The sequence below is a fragment of the Pantherophis guttatus genome, chromosome 12 (assembly GCF_059756535.1).
Source record: "Pantherophis guttatus breed Tessera chromosome 12, ASM5975653v1, whole genome shotgun sequence".
NCBI classification, from domain to species: Eukaryota; Metazoa; Chordata; class Lepidosauria; order Squamata; family Colubridae; genus Pantherophis; species Pantherophis guttatus.
The window spans coordinates 10723498-10746429 of record NC_142074.1 but is presented as its reverse complement, the minus strand read 5'-3'; the positions used below and the strand labels follow the sequence as shown (position 1 = coordinate 10746429).

General features: G+C 40.3%; 1 protein-coding gene across 1 annotated transcript; it reads right to left on the bottom strand.

The window, feature by feature from the left end:
- Window positions 1-5165: 5165 nt before the first annotated feature.
- LOC148112219 (uncharacterized) lies at window positions 5166-15877 on the bottom strand. Its single transcript, XM_087877404.1, has one exon. It carries the CDS (start codon window positions 14891-14893, stop codon window positions 5261-5263), a length of 9633 nt encoding a protein of 3210 aa, XP_087733530.1. The 5' UTR covers window positions 14894-15877; the 3' UTR covers window positions 5166-5260.
- Between the last annotated feature and the right edge of the window lie 7055 nt (window positions 15878-22932).

Sequence of the window (22932 nt, the reverse complement as noted above, 5' to 3'; positions counted from 1 at the left end):
CCAGCGGCTTCACATAAATGTTGAACAGGAGAGGCGAGAGGACCGACCCCTGCAGCACCCCACATATGAGGGGCCTCGGGGTCGACCTCTGTCTCCCTGTCAACATAGACTGCGACCGGTCAGAGAGAAAGGAGGAGAACCACCGCAACACAGTGCCTCCCACCCCTAACTCTTCTAACCGGTGCAGCATGATACCATGGTCGATGGTATCAAAAGCCGCTGAGAGATCTAACAGAACCAGGACAGAGCAGCACCCCCTGTCCCGAGCCCTCCAGAGATCATCAACCAACGCGACCAATGCCGTTTCCGTGCTGTACCCGGGCCTGAAACCCGACTGGAACGGATCCAGATACGTCGTTTCATCCAGGTGCTGGGGGAGCTGTTGCGCGACCACACTCTCAACAACCTTCGCCACAAAACGAAGGTTGGAGACCGGACAATAATTTATCAACATTGCCAGGGAAGGCTTCTTGAGGAGAGGCCTCACCACCGCCTCTTTCAGGGCGGCAGGAAAGACACCCTCACCCAACAAAGCATTTATAATCCCCTGGAACCAGCCTCGTGTCACCTCCCGAGAAGCCAGCACTAACCAGGAGGGACATGGGTCCAATAAACAAGTGGTCGCGTTCAGTCTACCCAGAATCCTGTCCACGTCCTCAGGGGTCACAGGATCAAACTCATCCCAGATAACATTCTCAAGACCTGCCTCAGTCCCTCCCCCTGAGACTACCCAATCAGAGTCCAGATCTTCCCGAATCTGAGTGATTTTGTCATATAGATATTGAACAAAATCCTCGGCTCTACCCTCCAAGGGGTCCTCCCGCGCTTCCTGGTGGAGCAGGGAGCGGGTCACCCTAAACAGGGCGGCCAGGCGATTATCTGATGACGCAATAAGAGCAGCAAAGTAATTACATTTCGCTGCTTTTATCAGCACTAGGTAATTCCTAATATGAGATCTTACCTGTGTCCGGTCAGATTCAGAACGACTGGCCCTCCAACTACTCTCTAGGCGTCTTTTCCGGCGCTTCAACTCCCTCAGCTCCTCAGTAAACCAAGGAGCTAAATGAGATCGGCGCCGGGTCAGAGGCCGCAAAGGCACAACCCGGTCCAGAGCTCCAGCGGCCGCCCTATCCCAGGCGGCCACTAGGTCTCCAGTAGAGGCGTGTGCCAGAGCCTCAGGGAATGGCCCAAGCTCCATCTGGAACCTATCAGGTTCCATAAGGCGCCTGGGGTGGAACCATCTTACTGGCTCCGCCTCCCTGCGGCAGGGTGTAGCGGTTCGAAGGTCGAGACGAAGGAGAGAGTGATCAGACCATGACAAGGGCTCGGTGACTATATCCCCTATCTCGAGATCACTCAACCACTGTCCAGAGACAAAAACCAGATCCAGCGTGTTTCCCCCCGTGTGGGTAGGGCCATGAATTAACTGGGTCAGGTCCATAGCTGTCATGGAAGCCATGAACTCCCGAGCCACGTCAGACGCCTCGCCCACGGACGGTAGGTTGAAATCCCCCATGACCATAAGCCTAGGGATATCAACCGCCACCGCGGTTGGCTGTTCACCGCCCTGAGTCCTTCGGGAGTAGGGAGGTATATAAATCAAATAAAACAAATAAATAATAAATAAATTGTTCAATTGCTAAATCATGTCTGACTTAGCAATTGAACCCCATGGACAGTAGCACACCAGGCCCTGTCCTCCACTGTACATAGCAGAAATAACCAGGTATAAAGTACTAAGAACTAAATAACTTTCCTGACTTCTAGGCATCTGTTCACTTTCATGTGCCTGTCAAAATGGACTAGTCCAGGAAACGGTGTATCCCAATAAATCTGTTAGAATGGAAAGACACACACCCCCATCTCCGTTTTGCAGTTTCAGAGTTGCCGTTTACAGATTTGTTATGGCTGTGATTGACGAGAACATATGCCTGTTCTAAGGTTTCTCTGATGAAGCGCTGAATATGTTCTTTTTCAGCTTCTGGCTGGGCTTCCAGACCAGCCGGTTAAGACTTTTTTGGTGTGTTTTTGTCTGACATGACACACCGCAGTGTCATGCTTGGATGTTTCTGGTTTTTATCAGCTGATTCAGTTTTTCTGGTTTTTTTCCCCTTTTGCTTTAGTTTTATATTTTTAAAATCTGAGAAAAGAATATAAATGTTGTTTTCTCTGCTGCCTTCATTCTAAATCCTACTTCTGTTCATCTAGTTGGCTATAAAGTGCATGGACCATAAACCTTGGTTTCCACATCTTGACAGCTGACTTAGATAAATCACTTAATGATAGCTGTAAGAAATGTGAATCCTAGTCATTTAATCACTCTTATCATATTTGCTTTAGGTCAGGACATATCCTAACCATTTTTAATGACAGCTACTAGATGTGTGCTGTGGAAATCAGATAATTAATAGGTGGTGAACAGCAACAATAAGTTAACATAGTGTGTACCTAATTTCTATCACCTAGTGGTTGTATGAATGTTTGCAAATCTGATATCCCTACCATTATGAATGTTGAATTTTATGATCTTTTTAAAAGAGTTTGAACTGGTTATTTTGATCTTTGGTTTGGTGGCTGAAAGAAATACAAGCTTTCTGTATACGGGCAATAGTTCCTATCGGTAGAGAATTGTTTCAGTTTAATGATTCCAATAGTTGAAAAGAATTCTGTTCTTGATAAACTGAGCTTTGAAAATCAGATGAGGAAGTGCTTACTTGATTATAATATGATTCCCAATCTGGTAGCGCCAGGCCTCCTTTTTCTCTTGTATCCTGTAAATGTTTTGTTTTAATTCTTGCTTTCTTGCTCTGCCAAATATAATCCGATATTAATTTATTAAAGTCCTTGAAAAAAATTCTTCCCCGGTTTTATTGGGATTACTTGGAATAAATATAGAATTCGGGGTAGGACATTCATTTTAATTGAGGCGATCTTTCCCAAGAATGACAATTGTAGTTTTTTCCAAGTTTCTAAATCTTCCTTAATTTGTTTTGTTAATTTGTCATAGTTATCTTCTCTAATTGATGAACTTTTATTGGTAAGCCATATTCCTAAATATTTTACTTTCTTTGTCGTCTGTATGCCTAATTCGTCTTCTAGATCCTTTTCTTGTTCGTTGGTAAGGTTTTTGGTTAGTATCTTTGTTTTTTGTTTGTTGATTTTAAGTCCGGCTACTCTCCCATATTTTTCTACTTGGTCTAATAGTTTAATGCCGGTTGTTATTGGTTGTTCTGTAATGAATACGATATCATCGGCGACAGGGTGGATTTGATTTAAATCGAGTTGATTTAAATCATGATTTAAATCACGATTTAAATCACTAATAAAAAGACTTGATTTAAATCAACTCGATTTAAATCATAATTTTTAAAGAGCAACTGTCATCTCTGCTACTCCTTTGACCCACTGTTGACTCACCGATAGTCCCAGTGTTGCAGAATATACAGCCTTGTGCTACATAACTAAGCTCCATTTCATGCTGAATAAACTAAATTATTTATGTACCTTAAATAGAAAACTATCTTACGATAGATTTTTACCCCAAGTTTTTTATTAAAATAAATTCAATGAAAATAAAAAAAATCTGATTTAAATAAAAAAATCCAATTTAAATAAAAAAAAAACTGATTTTTTTTTATTTTTTTAAAAAAATCATTGATTTTTATCCACCCTAATCGGCGAAAGCCTGTAGTTTGTACTCCTCCCTCTTAATTTTTAGGCCTTTTATTTCGTTATCTCTTCTAATTTCTTTCAGGAGGGTTTCCAGAGCTACCGGTAGTATAAATAAAGGGGGCAGAGAGCACCCCTGTCTCACTCCTTTTGATATTTGAAATTGTTCTGTCAAATCGCCATTTATTGCTATTTTTGCTGTTTGTGAAGAATATGTTTTTTTTTATCATATTTATAAATTTATCGCCAAATTTCATAGCTTCCAGTTGGAGTATAAGAAATTTCCAATTTAAGTTTTCGAAGGCTCTTTGCGCATCTAAAAAAATTAAGGCCAATTGTTTATCTACAGTCATTTCATAGTATTCTAGTATGTCGATTATTAGTCTCATATTGTTTCTTATCTGTCTCTTTGGGATAAAACCATTTTGATCTGAATGAATGTATTTGCTAATTATTGTCTTGTGATAATTATTGTCTTCCTGTGATAATTTTTTTTTTATTGAAAAAGTTTTTCAAATACAGATTTTTTCCCTCTTCCCCCCCCTCCTCCCTAACCCTCCCTCACACTCCCCTCCCCCTGTGGCTTCTCCAGAATAAAACCCAAATTAATAACAGATTATATAATACTTTACCATCCTTTTTGCTCCACCCCCCATATGCTGACCCTTTCTTTCTAACAATATTATTATATCCCCCTTATACTATACATTACATTCCAAAGCAACATTCAGCTGTAAAATTATATAACAAATCCTAATTTGGCAATTTCAGCTCATAATCTATCCATTTCCTCCTCCCCCATGCATATATCTCTTGATTCAAATCTTTTACGTATATTAATATAACATAAAATCCCTTTACCTAAACTAAACAATCAGTAAGCTAACCTATCTCCACCCACTTTCCTACAGGTCTACCATACATAATATTTTCGATATCTTTGTTCTTCTGCCCACACCACTAAAAAAATATTTCCATATATAAATAAAATTCTCAAATGACTTTAAGCTTGTAATCCATATAATATCTTCTGTGATGTCTTTCAACTGGATTGTTAATTTGATCACCCATGTTAGGGTAACATCAAATTCTAGTTCCAACAGTATGTTCAGTATCTTCAATTACCATCTGCCCCCATCAATAGTAAGTATTTTCGTATAGCAAACAACCACCCGAGTGACTTTATATTTGTATTCCATATAGTGTCTTTTGTAATGTCTTTCATCTAGATTATTCATTCCAACCACCGTGTTAGGGTAACAACCAGATCTTCTGCATGCCCCGATCCCATAATTCTCTTGCCTTGTAGCTCCTTCAGAGGTTATAGTTGGATTACCTATAAATACAAGAGAGGCGGCTTTGGATTCTAATGTGATGACTTATCAAGCTTCCTGTGATAATTGATGTAAATAATTTATAATCCACATTTAAGAGTGAAATTGGTCTATAATTTTTAATATGTATGTGGTCGGTCTCTTCTTTTGGTATCAATGTAATGATGGCCTTGGTCCAGAAGTTAGGAATTGTGGCTTCCAGTATTGCATCATTGAATACTCCAAGTAAGATTTCGTCTATTGCGCATTGGCAGTTTTTATAGAACTCTGCAGGTATTCCGTCTGGATACTGAATCAGTCTCAAAAGGGGACACATGACCTGTCCCAGGCTTTAGTTCACACGCTTGGAAGCTGGGAAATTGCTGTTCTTTCTCCTCAGAAGGCAAAGCATCTTCCGTATTAGAAATAGTCTGAAGCATTTGCTCATCATCCATGTCATCAACAACCAGACTGGTCATTTTAGAGCTCAAATTGACCATATCACTAAGAACATCATTGTCATCATCACTTGTAAAATCAATAACTTCGTTACTGTGTACAGGACTAATAAATACAGGTGGGAAAACCACAGGCGTTGGAAGAGGAATTGGTGATTTCTTCATGGATGGAATGGGTGATGCCACAACTGTTGGGTTTGTCCTTTCGGACGTGGATGGCCCAAGAGGGCTATCTGATGAAGACTTGGATGGTTTTGTTTTTGGCTGGGTGGATGAGTCTATATCTCTTACCCATGGTCCTTCACTCGTGTTTTTGATGTTTCTCATCTGCTGAGAGAAAATACCAAGAGACTTGAACTGCACAGTTTCTCTCAAGTCAGATTTCTGCAGCGTGCTGTTTTCTGACATTTTGCTAACCATGGTCTCCTGTGGTGCCACAGCATCTAGTTCCTTAATTTTGCAGGCATCTCCATGAGTGATTGGAAGAACTTCAAGTGACATGTCAGCCTGAGTTTGGTGCATGTCATCATCAGTTGAGTCTTGCAGCAGTTTCATCTGGTCATCTTTACTTCCTGCTTCTTCGGTTACATCCTCCACTTCTTCCAAGACCAAATCGAAGAGGGATCGACGAGAAGCTGTTGATCTTCTTCCACTCAATTTGACCCTTGGAGAAAAATAAATTGCAGCCATTGGCCTGTTGGTCGTTGGTGTGGACATACAAATTCCCTCTGGTTTGTCCTCATCCAGTTCATCTATTAATTCATCATTTTCCTTTTCCTCATCCGAAACAATAATTGCAGGATGCTTCTTTTTCCCCAGCCCAAAACTGTTTCTACTATCACATGGACCGTTGGAATCGTCCATCACCACAGAGCCCTCTCCACCATTGCTAGTCTGGAGGCTTCTGTGACTCCCATGTTCTCTCCCAATTGATTCAGTTGCAGAGCTACAGTAGCTATCCAAACTCAGCTGGAATCCTACATTTTCTGTCTCCTCTAATGACATGTCTTTTTCTGCGAAGGTTTGTGGTCCATTCTCAGAATCCTCCAAGGCAAGGTTGAAATTGACCTGATAGTGAGAGGAAATACCAAGAGATTGGAACTGCACAGTTTCTCTCGTGTCAGGTTTCTGTAGTGCACTGCTTTCTGTCATTTCGCTAAGCATGGTCTTCTGTGGTGCCACAGCATCTAGTTCCTTAATTTTGCAGGCATCTCCATGAGTGATTGGAAGAACATCAAGTGACATGTCAGCCTGAGTTTGGTGCATGTCATCATCAGAAGGATACGCAATTGAGTCCTGCAGTAGTTTCATGTGGACATCTTTAAGCTCCTTTCTTGCTTCTGGAGATGGATCGCAAGAGATCATTTTGGATTCAGAGTTGACGCTGCCTTCGATAGATAATGAAGTACCTTGGAGAAGAGAAGATACAACATTTAGACTCTCATTTTGCTCATCTGCTTGCAGTCTGGTTGGTTGATACTCTTTGTTTTTGAAATGCAGAACTTCCGTATTGATTGTATGCAAAACCAGTTGCTCACCATCCTTATCCTGGGCAGGCACTGCAGAGATTGCGCTGGATTCAGGACTGTAGTCCTCCTTGTTAGATACTGAATGATTCTGAAAAGGGGACACAGGCCCTGTCCCAGGCTTTAGTTCACACGCTTGGAAGCTGGGAAATTGCTGTTCTTTCTCCTCAGAAGGCAAAGCATCTTCCGTATTAGAAATAGTCTGAAGCATTTGCTCATCACCCATGTCATCAACAACCAGACTGGTCATTTTAGAGCTCAAATTGACCATATCACTAAGAACATCATTGTCATCATCGCTTGTAAAATCAATAACTTCGTTACTGTGTACAGGACTAATAAATACAGATGGGATAACCATAGGCGTTGGAAGAGGAGTTGGTGATTTCTTCATGGATGGAATGGGTGATGCCACAACTGTTGGGTTTGTCCTTTCGGACATGGATGGCCCAAGAGGGCTATCTGATGAAGACTTGGATGGTTTTGTTTTTGGCTGGGTGGATGAGTCTCTATCTCTTTCCCATGGTCCTTCAGTCGTGTTTCTGATATTTCTCATCTGCTGAGAGGAAATACCAAGAGACTTGAACTGCGCAGTTTCTCTCAAGTCAGATTTCTGCAGCGTGCTGTTTTCTGACATTTTGCTAACCATGGTCTCCTGTGGTGCCACAGCATCAAGTTCCTTAGTTTCGCTGGTATCTCCATGAATGATTGGAAGAACATCAAGTGACATGTCAGCCTGAGTTTGGTGCATGTCATCATCAGAAGGATACGCAATTGAGTCCTGCAGTAGTTTCATGTGGACATCTTTAAGCTCCTTTCTTGCTTCTGGAGATGGATCGCAAGAGATCATTTTGGATTCAGAGTTGACGCTGCCTTCGATAGATAATGAAGTACCTTGGAGAAGAGAAGATACAACATTTAGACTCTCATTTTGCTCATCTGCTTGCAGTCTGGTTGGTTGATACTCTTTGTTTTTGAAATGCAGAACTTCCGTATTGATTGTATGCAAAACCAGTTGCTCACCATCCTTATCCTGGGCAGGCAGTGCAGAGATTGCGCTGGATTCAGGACTGTAGTCCTCCTTGTTAGATACTGGATGAGTCTGAAAAGGGGACACAGGCCCTGTCCCAGGCTTTAGTTCACACGCTTGGAAGCTGGGAAATTGCTGTTCTTTCTCCTCAGAAGGCAAAGCATCTTCCGTATTAGAAATAGTCTGAAGCATTTGCTCATCACCCATGTCATCAACAACCAGACTGGTCATTTTAGAGCTCAAATTGACCATATCACTAAGAACATCATTGTCATCATCGCTTGTAAAATCAATAACTTCGTTACTGTGTACAGGACTAATAAATACAGATGGGGTAACCATGGGATTTGGAGGAGGAGTTGGTGATTTCTTCATGGATGGAATGGGTGATTCCAGGACTATCGGGTTTGTCCTTTCGGACATGGATGGCCCCAGATGGCCACCTGATGAAGTCTTGGATGGTTTTGTTTTTGGCTGGGTGGATGATTCTATATCTCTTAGCGATGCTCCTTCAGACGTGTTTGTGATATTTCTCCTGTGCTGATAGTGAGAGGAAATATCAAGAGACTTGAATTGCATAGTTTCTCTCGTGTCAGATTTTTGCAATGTGATGCTTTCTGTCATTTTGCTAACTATGGTCTCAAGTGGTGCCACAGCATCTGGTTCCTTAATTTCGCAGGCATCTGCATGAAGACAATCAAGTGACATGTCAGCCTGAGTTTGGTGCATGTCATCATCAGGATACGCAATTGAGTCTTGCAGCAGTTTCATCTGGAGATCTTTACTTCCTGCTTCTTCGGCTGCACCCTCCACTTCTTCCAAGACCAGATCGAAGAGGGATCGACCAGAAGCTGTTGATCTTCTTCCACTCAATTTGACCCTTGGAGAAAAATAAATCGCAGCCATTGGCCTGTTGGTCTTTGGCGTGGACATACAAATTCCCTCTGGCTTGTCCTCATCCAGTTCATCTATTAATTCATCATTTTCCTCTTCCTCATCCGAAACAATAATTGCAGGACGCTTCTTTTTCCACAGCCCAAAACTGTCTCTACTATCACATGGACCGTTGGAATCGTCCATGATCACAGAGCCCTCTGCACCATTGCTAGTCTGGAGGCTTCTGTGACTCCCATGTTCTCTCCCAATTGATTCAGTTGCAGAGCTACAGTAGCTAACCAACCTCAGCTGGAATCCTTCGTTTACTGTCTCCTTTAATGACATGTCTTTTTCTGCAAAGTCCTGCAGCAGTTTCATGTGGACATCTTTAAGCTCATTTCTTGCTTCTGGAGATGGCTCACAAAAGATCATTTTGGATTCAGAGTTGACACTGCCTTCGATAGATAATGAAATAGCTTGGAGAAGAGGAGGTACAAGATTTAGACTCTCGTTTTGCTCATCTGCTTGCAGTCTGATTGGTTGATATTCTTTGTTTTTGAAGTGCAGAACTTCCGTATTGATTGTATGGAAAACCAGTTGCTCATCATCCTTATCCTGGGCAGGCAGTTCAGAGATTGCACTGGATTCAGGACTGTAGTTCTCCATGTTAGATACTGGATGAGTCTGAAAAGGGGACACAGGCCCTGTCCCAGGCTTTAGTTCACACGCTTGGAAGCTGGGAAATTGCTGTTGTTTCTCCTCAGAAGGCAAAGCATCTTCCATATTATAAATAATCTGAAGTATTTGCTCAACATCCACGTCTTCAAGAACCAGACTGGTCATTATAGAGCTCAAATTGACCATATCACTAACAACATCGTTGTCATCGTCGCTTGTAAGATCAATAACTTTGTTACTGAGTACAGGACTAATAAATACAGGTGGGATAGGCACAGGCATTGGAAGAGGAGTTGGTGATTTCTTCATGGATGGAATGGGTGATGCCACAACTGTTGGGTTTGTCCTTTCGGACATGGATGGCCCCAGAGGGCCACCTGATGAAGACCTGGATGGTTTTGTTTTTGGCTGGGTAGATGAGTCTATATCTCTTACCCATGTTCCTTCAGTCGTGTTTCTGGTATTTCTCATCTGCTGAGAGGAAATATCAAGAGACTTGAACTGTGCAGTTTCTCTCACATCAGACTTCTGCAATGTGATGCTTTCTGTCATTTTGCTAAGCATGGTCTCCTGTGGTGCCACAGCATCTAGTTCCTTAATTGCGCAGGCATCTGCATGAAGACAACCAAGTGACATGTCAGCCTGAGTTTGGTGCATGTCATCATCAGGATACACAATTGAGTCTTGCAGCAGTTTCATCTGGTCATCTTTACTTCCTGCTTCTTCGGCTGCACCCTCCACTTTTTCCAAGACCAGATCGAAGAGGGATCGACGAGAAGCTGTTGATCTTCTTCCACTCAATTTGACCCTTGGAGAAAAATACATTGCAGCCATTGGCCTGTTGGCCTTTGGCGTGGACATACAAATTCCCTCTGGCTTGTCCTCATCCAGTTCATCTATTAATTCATCATTTTCCTCTTCCTCATCCGAAACAATAATTGCAGGACGCTTCTTTTTCCACAGCCCAAAACTGTCTCTACTATCACATGGACCGTTGGAATCGTCCATGACCACAGAGCCCTCTGCACCATTGCTAGTCTGGAGGCTTCTGTGACTCCCATGTTCTCTCCCAATTGATTCAGTTGCAGAGCTACAGTAGCTAACCAACCTCAGCTGGAATCCTTTGTTTACTGTCTCCTTTAATGACATGTCTTTTTCTGCAAAGTCCTGCAGCAGTTTCATGTGGACATCTTTAAGCTCATTTCTTGCTTCTGGAGATGGCTCACAAAAGATCATTTTGGATTCAGAGTTGACACTGCCTTCGATAGATAATGAAATAGCTTGGAGAAGAGGAGATACAAGATTTAGACTCTCGTTTTGCTCATCTGCTTGCAGTCTGATTGGTTGATATTCTTTGTTTTTGAAGTGCAGAACTTCCGTATTGATTGTATGGAAAACCAGTTGCTCATCATCCTTATCCTGGGCAGGCAGTTCAGAGATTGCACTGGATTCAGGACTGTAGTTCTCCATGTTAGATACTGGATGAGTCTGAAAAGGGGACACAGGCCCTGTCCCAGGCTTTAGTTCACACGCTTGGAAGCTGGGAAATTGCTGTTGTTTCTCCTCAGAAGGCAAAGCATCTTCCATATTATAAATAATCTGAAGTATTTGCTCAACATCCACGTCTTCAAGAACCAGACTGGTCATTATAGAGCTCAAATTGACCATATCACTAACAACATCGTTGTCATCGTCGCTTGTAAGATCAATAACTTTGTTACTGAGTACAGGACTAATAAATACAGGTGGGATAGGCACAGGCATTGGAAGAGGAGTTGGTGATTTCTTCATGGATGGAATGGGTGATGCCACAACTGTTGGGTTTGTCCTTTCGGACATGGATGGCCCCAGAGGGCCACCTGATGAAGACCTGGATGGTTTTGTTTTTGGCTGGGTAGATGAGTCTATATCTCTTACCCATGTTCCTTCAGTCGTGTTTCTGGTATTTCTCATCTGCTGAGAGGAAATATCAAGAGACTTGAACTGTGCAGTTTCTCTCACATCAGACTTCTGCAATGTGATGCTTTCTGTCATTTTGCTAAGCATGGTCTCCTGTGGTGCCACAGCATCTAGTTCCTTAATTGCGCAGGCATCTGCATGAAGACAACCAAGTGACATGTCAGCCTGAGTTTGGTGCATGTCATCATCAGGATACACAATTGAGTCTTGCAGCAGTTTCATCTGGTCATCTTTACTTCCTGCTTCTTCGGCTGCACCCTCCACTTTTTCCAAGACCAGATCGAAGAGGGATCGACGAGAAGCTGTTGATCTTCTTCCACTCAATTTGACCCTTGGAGAAAAATACATTGCAGCCATTGGCCTGTTGGCCTTTGGCGTGGACATACAAATTCCCTCTGGCTTGTCCTCATCCAGTTCATCTATTAATTCATCATTTTCCTCTTCCTCATCCGAAACAATAATTGCAGGACGCTTCTTTTTCCACAGCCCAAAACTGTCTCTACTATCACATGGACCGTTGGAATCGTCCATGACCACAGAGCCCTCTGCACCATTGCTAGTCTGGAGGCTTCTGTGACTCCCATGTTCTCTCCCAATTGATTCAGTTGCAGAGCTACAGTAGCTAACCAACCTCAGCTGGAATCCTTTGTTTACTGTCTCCTTTAATGACATGTCTTTTTCTGCAAAGTCCTGCAGCAGTTTCATGTGGACATCTTTAAGCTCATTTCTTGCTTCTGGAGATGGCTCACAAAAGATCATTTTGGATTCAGAGTTGACACTGCCTTCGATAGATAATGAAATAGCTTGGAGAAGAGGAGATACAAGATTTAGACTCTCGTTTTGCTCATCTGCTTGCAGTCTGATTGGTTGATATTCTTTGTTTTTGAAGTGCAGAACTTCCGTATTGATTGTATGGAAAACCAGTTGCTCATCATCCTTATCCTGGGCAGGCAGTTCAGAGATTGCACTGGATTCAGGACCGTAGTCCTCCATGTTAGATACTGGATGAGTCTGAAAAGGGGACACAGGCCCTGTCCCAGGCTTTAGTTCACACGCTTGGAAGCTGGGAAATTGCTGTTCTTTCTCCTCAGAAGGCAAAGCATCTTCCATATTAGAAATAATCTGAAGTATTTGCTCATCATCCACGTCTTCAACAACCAGACTGGTCATTTTAGAGCTCAAATTGACCATATCACTAACAACATCGTTGTCATCGTCGCTTGTAAGATCAATAACTTCATTACTGTGTACAGGACTAATAAATACAGGTGGGTTAAACACAGGCGTTGGAAGAGGAGTTGGTGATTTCTTCATGGATGGAATGGGTGATGCCACAACTGTTGGGTTTGTCCTTTCGGACATAGATGGTCCAAGAGTTTCACTTGGTGAAGACTTGGATGGTTTTGTTTTTGGCTGGGTGGATGAGTCTATATCTCTCAGCCATGCTCCTTCAGTCGTGTTTCTGATATTTCTCATGTGCTGGTCATTCAACTGAGATTCTAGTTGTACCAACTCTTGGGCTTTTTGGACTCTGTGTTCAATGTACCTGTGGGCTTCTTCATTTTCGGCTTCATCATCATGTGCTGTGTCACGTGTGTACATCAAATCATGGTCAGAAATGCCAAATATATCTAGCGCGTGGAGGTATGCAATGTGTTCATCCAACTCAGTGTCTGTTTTTCTTTGGGTGGCATGCAAGGACTGCAGTTGTAACTGTGTGGCCGAGCTTCGTGTGTCTTCCAATATGAACAACTCCTTTACCTCTTGCATAGTGAAATAGCGATAGGGATTCTTCTTATCGCCCGTACTTTGACGCATTAAGGAATCCTTGAAGACTTGCCTTCTATAAATCTTCTCTTCTACTGTCCCACAGGTAATCAGACGGTAGATTATGACATTCTCTTTTTGGCCAATCCTGTAAGCTCGGTCCACAGCTTGGGCATCTGTAGCTGGATTCCAGCTAGGATCAAAGATCACCACCCGGCTAGCAGCTGTTAAGGTTAAACCAACCCCACCAACTTGAGTAGTAAGCAAAAAGACAGAGTAGTCTCCATCTTTTTGAAACATGCCAATTCTCTTCTCTCGTTCTGCCAACTGAGTCACTGTCCCATCAATGCGCATGAGCTTAAATCCCCTGTGAGTTAAGACGCGCTCTATAATGTCCAACATTTTTCGTGATAGGGAAAACACCAGAGTTCTATGTCCCTCGTCTTGCAGTCTTTCCAGCAGCGCCACAAGGAAGCTCAACTTTCCAGACTGCTGAATCAGCATCTCATCAGAAACATGCCCAATACTCCACTTCATGTCTGGGAGCTCACTGGGGTTTTTTTCACCAACATCTTGTTTACTATAATTGGATGCTTCCAGGCCTAGTTGACTACATGCTCGATTTGACAAGAGCCTTGGGTGATCACAGAGCTGCTTCAGGATATTCAGTTGAGCCAGTGGGGACCTTTTAGATGTCAACAACTCTTTGATATGATCCAGAGATATAAAATTTCTATATATTTCCTCTTGTATGGGTGATAAGAATGCCCATATAATGAACTCGTTCTTTCGAGGAAGTGAAGGCATGGTGGGAGCAAGATCTTTGCTTTGATTTTCAGGAAGATGGTTTGGAAGTTCAGCCTTTTTCTTCTTCTGGAGCTCATCTTTAGTCCGTCTCAGAAAATATGGCTTTATGATGGACATCAGGTTTTCTGAGATTTTAAGTCCCAGAGCTTTCTCTCCAGGAGTGGCGTCTTTTGCCCTGGCTCTTGTGATGGGGTTCTCATATTCCATCCGAAAGGTCTTGCTGGTACCCAAAAGCGAGCCTTGACAAGCAAAATCAAAAAGAGCCCAAAGTTCTTTGAGATTGTTTTGAACCGGAGTCCCTGTGAGAAGGATGCGGTTTTTGGAAGAAATGGCATTCACAAATTTTGTCGTTTTGGCAGATGGAGTTTTGATTTTATGGGCTTCATCCAGAATGATATAGTCCCAAACAAACTCTTTCCCACCAAATCTAGAAAGCTTCGGCCGGCTGTTGAGGAGCATCTGGTAGGTTGTGAGCAAGATGCCCTTTCTCCTCTGGATCCGCTCCAGAGACCTGTTACGTTCAGCTTTGTTGGTCCCATGAAAAACTTTCACTCGCAGGCCTGGGGTCCACTTGGCAAACTCTTTCACCCAGTTGTTAAGAAGGCTGGCTGGGAGAATCAGCAACACGGAACGGATGAGTTTTGCATCAAACATTCCGGAGAGGAACGCAATGACCTGAATGGTCTTCCCGAGTCCCATGTCATCTGCCAGGATGCCACCCTTCCTTCTGTCTCGATATAACTGGTACAAAAAAGCAACCCCTTCTCTCTGATAGTCAAAAAGCTTATCGTGCATTTCTTTGTACAGCATGAGTCCGCTCTGACACACATCCACAAAAATGCCATCGTCGTCCTCTTCCTCCTCCACAGCCAGAGAAGCTAGGTCTTCCTCCAACTTTTTAATGTTCGCGGTCAGCTTTTCACTGGAATGGATTTCAAGAGCCTGTTGGAACAATTGGATAGATGCTTCCAAGTTCCCACTTTGGGCCTCCTGCTTGGCTTGGGACACATATCTGTAAAATCAAAGAAATAAAGGGACAGTGGTACAGATCTATTCAAGCTATTTAGCTCTTGATCAGGTAGCCATACAATTCTGGGATTTGAAACTGGGCTGCTTACATATTGGTAGATGTATTTACCTTTAAACCACAGGCTCTCCTCGCTTTGTTGGTTATACCAGAGGAGAGATTGTGTTTAAGATTAAGGTTAACTGTCCCATTTTGGGTAGACCAGGCTGCCATGATTAAAAAACCCACTCTTTCTGCAACATAAATGCCTTAGATTCGGTGGTGGGTAGTAGTAGTAGTAGTAGTAGTGCTTATTTCTAGGCTAGTACAGGTAGTCCTTGACTTACATCAGTTGATTTACTGACTTAAAGTTACAATGGCAATGGAAAAAGTGACATGAACGTTTTTCAGACTTATGACCATTGCAGCTGTTCCCATGATCATGTGATTGAAATTCGGAAGCTTTTCAACTGATTCCTCTTTATGATGGCTCAGGGTGGATTTGATTTAAATCATGATTTAAATCACTAGTAAAAAGGCTTGATTTAAATCAACTCGATTTAAATTATAATTTTTAAAGAGCAACTGTCATCTCTGCTACTTCTTTGACCCCCTGTTGACTCACCGATAGTCCCAGTGTTGCAGAATATACAGCCTCATGCTACATAACTTAGCTCCATTTCATGCTGAATAAACTAAATTATTTATGTATCTTAAATAGAAAACTATCTTACGATAGATTTTTACCCCAAAAGTGTTTTATTTAAATAAATTAGATATAAATAAAAAAAATACGATTTAAATCAAAAAAATACGATTTAAATAAAAAAAATCTGATTTTTTTAAAAAAAATTATTGATTTTTATCCACCCTGTGATGGCTGCAGTTTCTCGGGTTTACGTTATCCCAGTTTGCGACCTTCTGATCAGCAAAGTCAATGGGGAAGCCAGATTCACTTAACAACCATGCTACTAACTAAACAACTGCAGTGATTCACTTAACAAATGTGGCAAGAAAAGTTATAAAATGGGGCAAAATTCATTTAACAACTGTCTTGTTTAGCAACAGAAATTTTGGGCTCAACTGTGGTCATAAATTGAGGACTACCTGTATTAAAGCCATGTGAGCCTGCAAATCTGAAAAGTCCACACCTCCTCCTGGATTTTATATTATTCTCTTTCTCCTTCCTCCTCCTGGACATGGGAGTTCTACTATCAGAGAAGTGCTGGTTGCAAAAGTGTTTCACTGTCTGAAGAAGACAGCTTGGCAAAATTATTCTCTACCTTCAGCAAAAGCTTTCAATAAGGCTTACTTCCAAATGATTGAGGATGCAGTTCCAAACGTAGCCTCCCTCTCGCTCGGTTTTTTTTTGTTTTGTTTTGTTTTGTTTAAAGCAATAGATGCAGTCAAAGAAAATGGCAATGAAAGAAATAGCAGGTTGAGGAGAAAAAAGTGGAGGGGTGGAACCAAAATGAGCAATTCAAATGTAACTAAAATTGGGAAAAGACCATCCTCCACACCAAAATCTGCAGCATCCATTCCATCGAATCAGAGATCAATAGAAGCAATGTTGCATCAAGAAAAAACTAATACTTTGCAAAAAGAAATACAATCTGTGCTACAATCAATCCAAGAAGCAATTACGTCACATAAAGAGGAAACAAAAAGAAATCACAATGAGACGAAAGGCAACTGGGAGAAGATGAAGGAAGCAAATCCACAATATGGATGCGAGATTAGGAAATTTTCAGCAAATGATAATAAAAAATGAGCAAAGAATACAGAAAAGAGAGGACAAATCAGAAGAAGCAGAACAAAAGATGGGAGAAATAAACAGAAGACTAATACAAGTAAATAAAAATCTGGATGATACCGTCATTGTTTTAGTGATGGAAAAAGCAGCACATTTTTTAAAATTTCAGAACATACCGATATAATGAAGATCTCCCAGAATTGATTATAAAGGTGTTAGCTGGTGCCCAGAGATAGGGAAACAAGAGATGGGGGGGGGGGGAAGATAGATAAAATATTTAGAATCAACTCAAACTATGCAAGAAGACACAAGGTCCCTAGGGAGTGAGGGGCAAATGACATGGGTTTTGTTATTTGTTAACTAACATAGTTCCTTTGTATTTTAATTTGATTTATTTTCTCTCTTTTAAAATAATGTTCAGATTAATTAGCTTTTAATATTCTTAAAGTGATAACAAGCTGGAGACTACCTCCAGATAAGAAAAGTTTGTTAGTACAACTTGGGGTCTAGCTTATGTCTTTCATGAACTCTAAACAACCTTTTCCCTTACAATTACACCCCTTGTGATGTCAGACTTCATTTTAATGAACATGTGTGATATTATGGATGCAAATATTTAACATGTTTGTTTACATGTAACTGATTTTCTATGCAAAGGGGAGGTTACTTTTATTCTGTCCAATCAACTTTCCTCTTGCGTTTTCTTTGTTGTGTTAACTATAAAAAGGAGTGAATATGGGGCTCAAGGTTCTCTCTTCCTTTTTTTTCATAGAGAGATCCTAATAAACTACTTATAAGTGATCTTCCGACTCAGTTGCTTATTGGGAAGGTAAACTGAGGCAGAATCTAGAGCCAGATTTGGCTTTCAGGAGGTACATGTGAGATTTGTGAAAAAATGAAGAGATGAAATATTGAGAAGGGTAAGAGATGACCCATTACAATATCGAGGAAAAGAGATTGTGCTTCTGAAACAGATCCCTAGAAGGATAAGAGACTCACAGAAGCAATATCAATTTTTGACTACTAAATTGATTGAAAGAGAAGATGGCTGATCCCAGAGAGAATTTTAGTGAATTGGGATGGTAAAAGATGCAGATTAGATTCTATAAATAAGGCAACAGAATTTTATGATAGCTATATAACCTTGCCTGAGGAGAAAGAAGCAAGGGCAAAAGAACAGGGACAGACAAGAACAACTAGAAGAATAAAACCAATATATAAATAAAAGAGATGGAGAAGGAAAGTGAAATGCTGCCAATGAACATAAACGGATTGAATTCTCCCCTCAAAAGGAAAAAAAATACACGATTACAAAAATTGAAAGTAGTGTTTGGAGAAATGTCTATCTGGGTTCGGTTCCAAGTGGGGAGAAAGACACTGGAAACATGGGGGCTCCTTGGAAAGCTGGTTTAATGGAGCAGAACCATGAAGCACATGGTCCTGGTGCAGCTGAACACATGGAGTGGAGAGAGAATGTTATTCATACTCTCTAAATTGGGGCTGAGTTTCTGTCTCCAAGAGCATGTTTCTCAATTTCTCATCCAGGGAAATATAATATTCTGTCTTTTTAATATTTCCTAAAATATTTCATTCTTCTAAGAGGGGTGGGTGCTAACTTTCTTCAGTAGACATAATTTGCCTCCAAGAAACCCATATAAAAAAAACAGCATTCTAAACTACTGGAATATCCAAAAATTGGGAAATTATATTTTTCATCAGTACAACAAAAGAAAAGGGGGGCAGCTTTTTATATTAAGGAAACAATAAATTCCAGACAAATTTATGGAGACGAAGGAGGATTTTAATGGTGGAAATAGTAATGAACCAAAAACAAATACTGATGGTAGTAATATACACCCCAAATAATAAGAATTCTACCAAAAACTACATAAGATGATACTGGAAATGGAATATCAAAATATTTCCTAGGAGATTTTAATGCAATCGTAGATGCAAAACTAGACTATAGAAATAGTAAGATGGGGAAAAGGAAAGGAAGATAACTTCCTAAGATTTTTTAAAATGATAGAAGAAACTTGTATACAGGATGTGGAGAGAAATGAATGCCCTCCCACCCCAAAAAAAATTAATATACATTTTATTCAAACAGGCATAAATCATGGTCCAGGATTGATATGATATGGATGTTACCTGAATTCAGAACAAACTTATAGGAGATTGAGATAGAAACCAATATTTGGGCTGACCATAACCCCGATAAAATTAAGATGGAAAGGAGTAAAAAAAAACCTGACATGGACATTGAATCAATCTATATTAAAAGACAAAGAATTTATACAAGCAATAGCAAAAGGAATGAATTTTTTCTTTAAACAAAATAAGACACATCACAGCAAAATGTATGGGACACTGTAAAGGCATATATCAGGGGATTAGCTCTAACCTACATGCTGAGAAAGAACAAGGAAAAAAAAATCAAATGACGTTGAGAGAAGAATTCAAAAAACTTGAGCTAGAACTACAGAGATCCACAAAAGAAAACTCTTAAAAATCAAATGGAAATAATAAAACATAAACTGAACTTGATAGAAAAGGAAGAATTGGCAGAACTAATCAAAAGAACAAAACAGAACAAACTGAAAAAAGAAAGAGAGAAGAAATTGATTAGTAAACTATAAGACAAGAAAGGATGTATAGTTTCAAAATGAAATTTAAAAAAAAATAATTGAAGAATTTTATGAAAAATTATATGATACAGAAAAAAATTCAGAGAAAATAATAACACAATACCTGGAAAGAGCTGAACTACCAAAAGTATGACAACATTAAAAATCTTAAATGAAAAGATAATGATGGAGTTGACGGAGCCGATAAAAAGACAAAAAAAAAAGAAGTTTATAAACACCTACAAGATAAATGTATGCTAGAGGTTTGTAATGATGCATTTATGATGCAAGTTAGATCGTATGGACTTTGGAGAGACATTTATAAAAATGATTACGACAATATATTATAGACAAACAGCAAAAGTTAATGGGGACTTTACAGAAAATTTTAATATAAAAAAAGGCACAAGACAAGGATGTCCATTATCCCCATTGTTATTTATATTAACATTGGAAGTATTAAACAAAAATATTAGAGAAGACTCAGAAATAAAAGGCATGGAAATAAAGAAGGAAAAATATAACACAATACCTGGAAAGAGCTGAACTACCAAAAGTATGACAACATTAAAAATCTTAAATGAAAAGATAATGATGGAGTTGATGGAGCCGATAAAAAGACAAAAAAAAAAAAGTAGGGTTTATAAACACCTACAAGATAAATGTATGCTAGAGGTTTGTAATGAGGTAATGTCAGAGGCCAAAATATCAAACACTTGGACACAAGCAAATATTACCCTAATTCCAAAAGAAGACTCAGATCGGACACATGTAAAGAATTATAGACCAATATCAATGCTGAATGCAGACTATAAAATATTCACATCAATAATGGCAGAGAGACTAAAAAGATTTTTAAATGAATTTATTCATTCGGATCAAAATGGATTTCTACCAAAAAGACAAATAAAAAACAATGTAAGGATTATCTTAGATACATTGGAATATTAAGAAATACATTCAGAAAAACACATGGCACTGGTCTTCTCAGATGACAAAGCATTCGATAACCTAAATTGGCAATTTATGATGCAACAGTTAGATCGTATGGACTTTGGAGAGACATTTATAAAAATGATTACGACAATATATTATAGACAAACAGCAAAAGTTAATGGGGACTTTACAGAAAATTTTAATATAAAAAAAGGCACAAGACAAGGATGTCCATTATCCCCATTGTTATTTATATTAACATTGGAAGTATTAAACAAAAATATTAGAGAAGACTCAGAAATAAAAGGCATGGAAATAAAGAAGGAAAAATATAAATTACAAGCATTTGCGGACAACTTGATATTCATCATAGAAGAACCATTGCAAACTGGTCCTAAACTAATAAAAAGAAGAGAATAATATGGGGAAGTAGCAAGATTGAAAACAAATAAAGAAAAATTAAAATAATAGGTAAAATCGGTAAAATCTTACAGATAAACAAAAAATGAATTGGCAAAAAAGACAGATCTCCAGATAGTTAAAAAAGTTAAATATTTGGGAATATATCGAACAGGAAGATGTGCAACAATAAAAGAGGGTAACTATATTAAGCTATTGAATAAAAAAAATGACTTGGAAAAAGAAAAATTTGCAACCATCAAGGTTAGGAAGAACAGCAACTATAAAAAGGAATATTTTACAAGGAATTGTTTTTCTTGTTTCAAACCATTCCTTTTTGATGAGCCAAACACAATAAATTTTGAAATTTCTTTCAAAAACGCTAGAAAGAAAGCTAGAATTAGACTGAAAATGTTGCAATAATGGAGGTTATGGACTACCAGATTGGGAGTTATATTATCAAGCACGTGTACTGTACAAGATCAGGGTGTTGAATTATCATGGTGGCCACAAATGGAAACGCAACTGAGATATGATAAAGACGCTAAGATGGGAGTTCTACTATCAGAGAAGAGCTGATTGCAAAAGTGTTCCACCGCCTCAAGAAGACAGCTTGGCAAAATTATTCTCTACCTTCAGCAAAAGCTTTCAACAAGGCTTACTTCCAAATGATTGAGGATGCAGTTCCAAACCTAACCTCCTTCTAACTCTAGATGCTTTTTTAAAGTAACAGATGCAGTCAGGGTTCTTCCCTGACATCATGAGCCAACAGGACTTTTGTCCTCAGAGTGCCTAAATTCCCGTCTTTTTTTAAGCCAGAGATGCCCAGAACTGGATGGGGAATTGGAGATCACTATTCCAAGCTGTGCTTTGCTTAGCCATATCTTGCAGAATAAATCACAGTTGGCTTGGTTCACCAAACACCAAAGGCAGTCAGTGGTTAAGGCACACTGGTCTAGGAACTTTGTCCATATAGGGGCTAAATTCACATCTTGTTCGAAGCGAGGGGTGCCCAGAACTGAATGGGGAATTCTGGCAGTTGAAGTCCACACGACTTAAAAAGTTCCCAAGGTTGGACCCGAATGTTATAAGCTGTGCTTTGTTTAGTTCTCTCTCTCTCTCTCTGAGCCCAAAACACCTCACACAATTGGTGTGGGGAAAATAGGAGGGGGAGCGCCTACGATGGGAAACGAAAGCTAAGAGATGGGGGGAAAACGAAAGCTAAGAGAGTGAGCGCAGAGTAGAGCTGGCATCCCAAGGTCCGATAGGAAGAATGTAACTGCATGCCAGACTATAAGCAGAGCGTCCATTTCCAAAAAAACTTTATTGCTTTATTGTATTCTGCTTAACCTTTAAGTAAAGTATACTTTCCTCACCAACCGGAGTCAAGGATCATTCTTACTTAAAAGCCAGGAGCGGAGGCAGGACCGACATTCTCATTCTTTCCCCCCCCCTCAAATAATTCTGCTGGCTTAAATCTTAGCCAGCTCCCATTGATAAAGGACCCCCTTAGTATTTATGGAGATTCTCAATCATTTGGTCACGGTTGTCCCAAAGCTGCTTTTCGTTTTCAAAGGAAAAAAAGAATAAAGTCTAGTTGCCTTTTGAAGAAAAGCACCTTTCGGGAGACTCTCTTAGCAGGAAAAAAAAGGAAGATGAATATAGGGATGTGGGATCCCCCACTCCTGCCAAGCCCCTCCACAAAGAAACGGCTTGCCAGGAGCAAATCAGGAGGCGCCCCTTCCCCATACCTGTACTCTTCTATTTGCTCCGGGTTCAAATCTCCAAGCTCCGCCATGATTTCGCCCAAACGCGCCCAAAACTACGCAGCTTTCTGAATAGTTCAAATTTAAATCTGCGGATGGAAGAAAAGAGGCGGAGTCCCCGAGTTTCATTCAGTCATTCTTCGGGACGGGTTGTTGGCTTGACACAAACAGATAGGCACCCTGGTTGCTATTGATTCGTTTATTTACAGAAAAATCGGGGCCACCAAAATAAGGCAGGGCATCCCAGAAAAATGCATATCCCTTTTAAACCCGTTGCTTTTACTTCGTTGGGAAAAAGACAATTCGTTGTGCATGAGCTACGTGGAAGTAACCTCCATAAATAAAAATTAGGGGAAACCCAA

Coding starts and splice junctions, on each gene's coding strand:
- LOC148112219 (XM_087877404.1), bottom strand. CDS start 14,893: ATGCTGTACAAAGAAATGCACGATAAGCTTTTTGACTATCAGAGAGAA.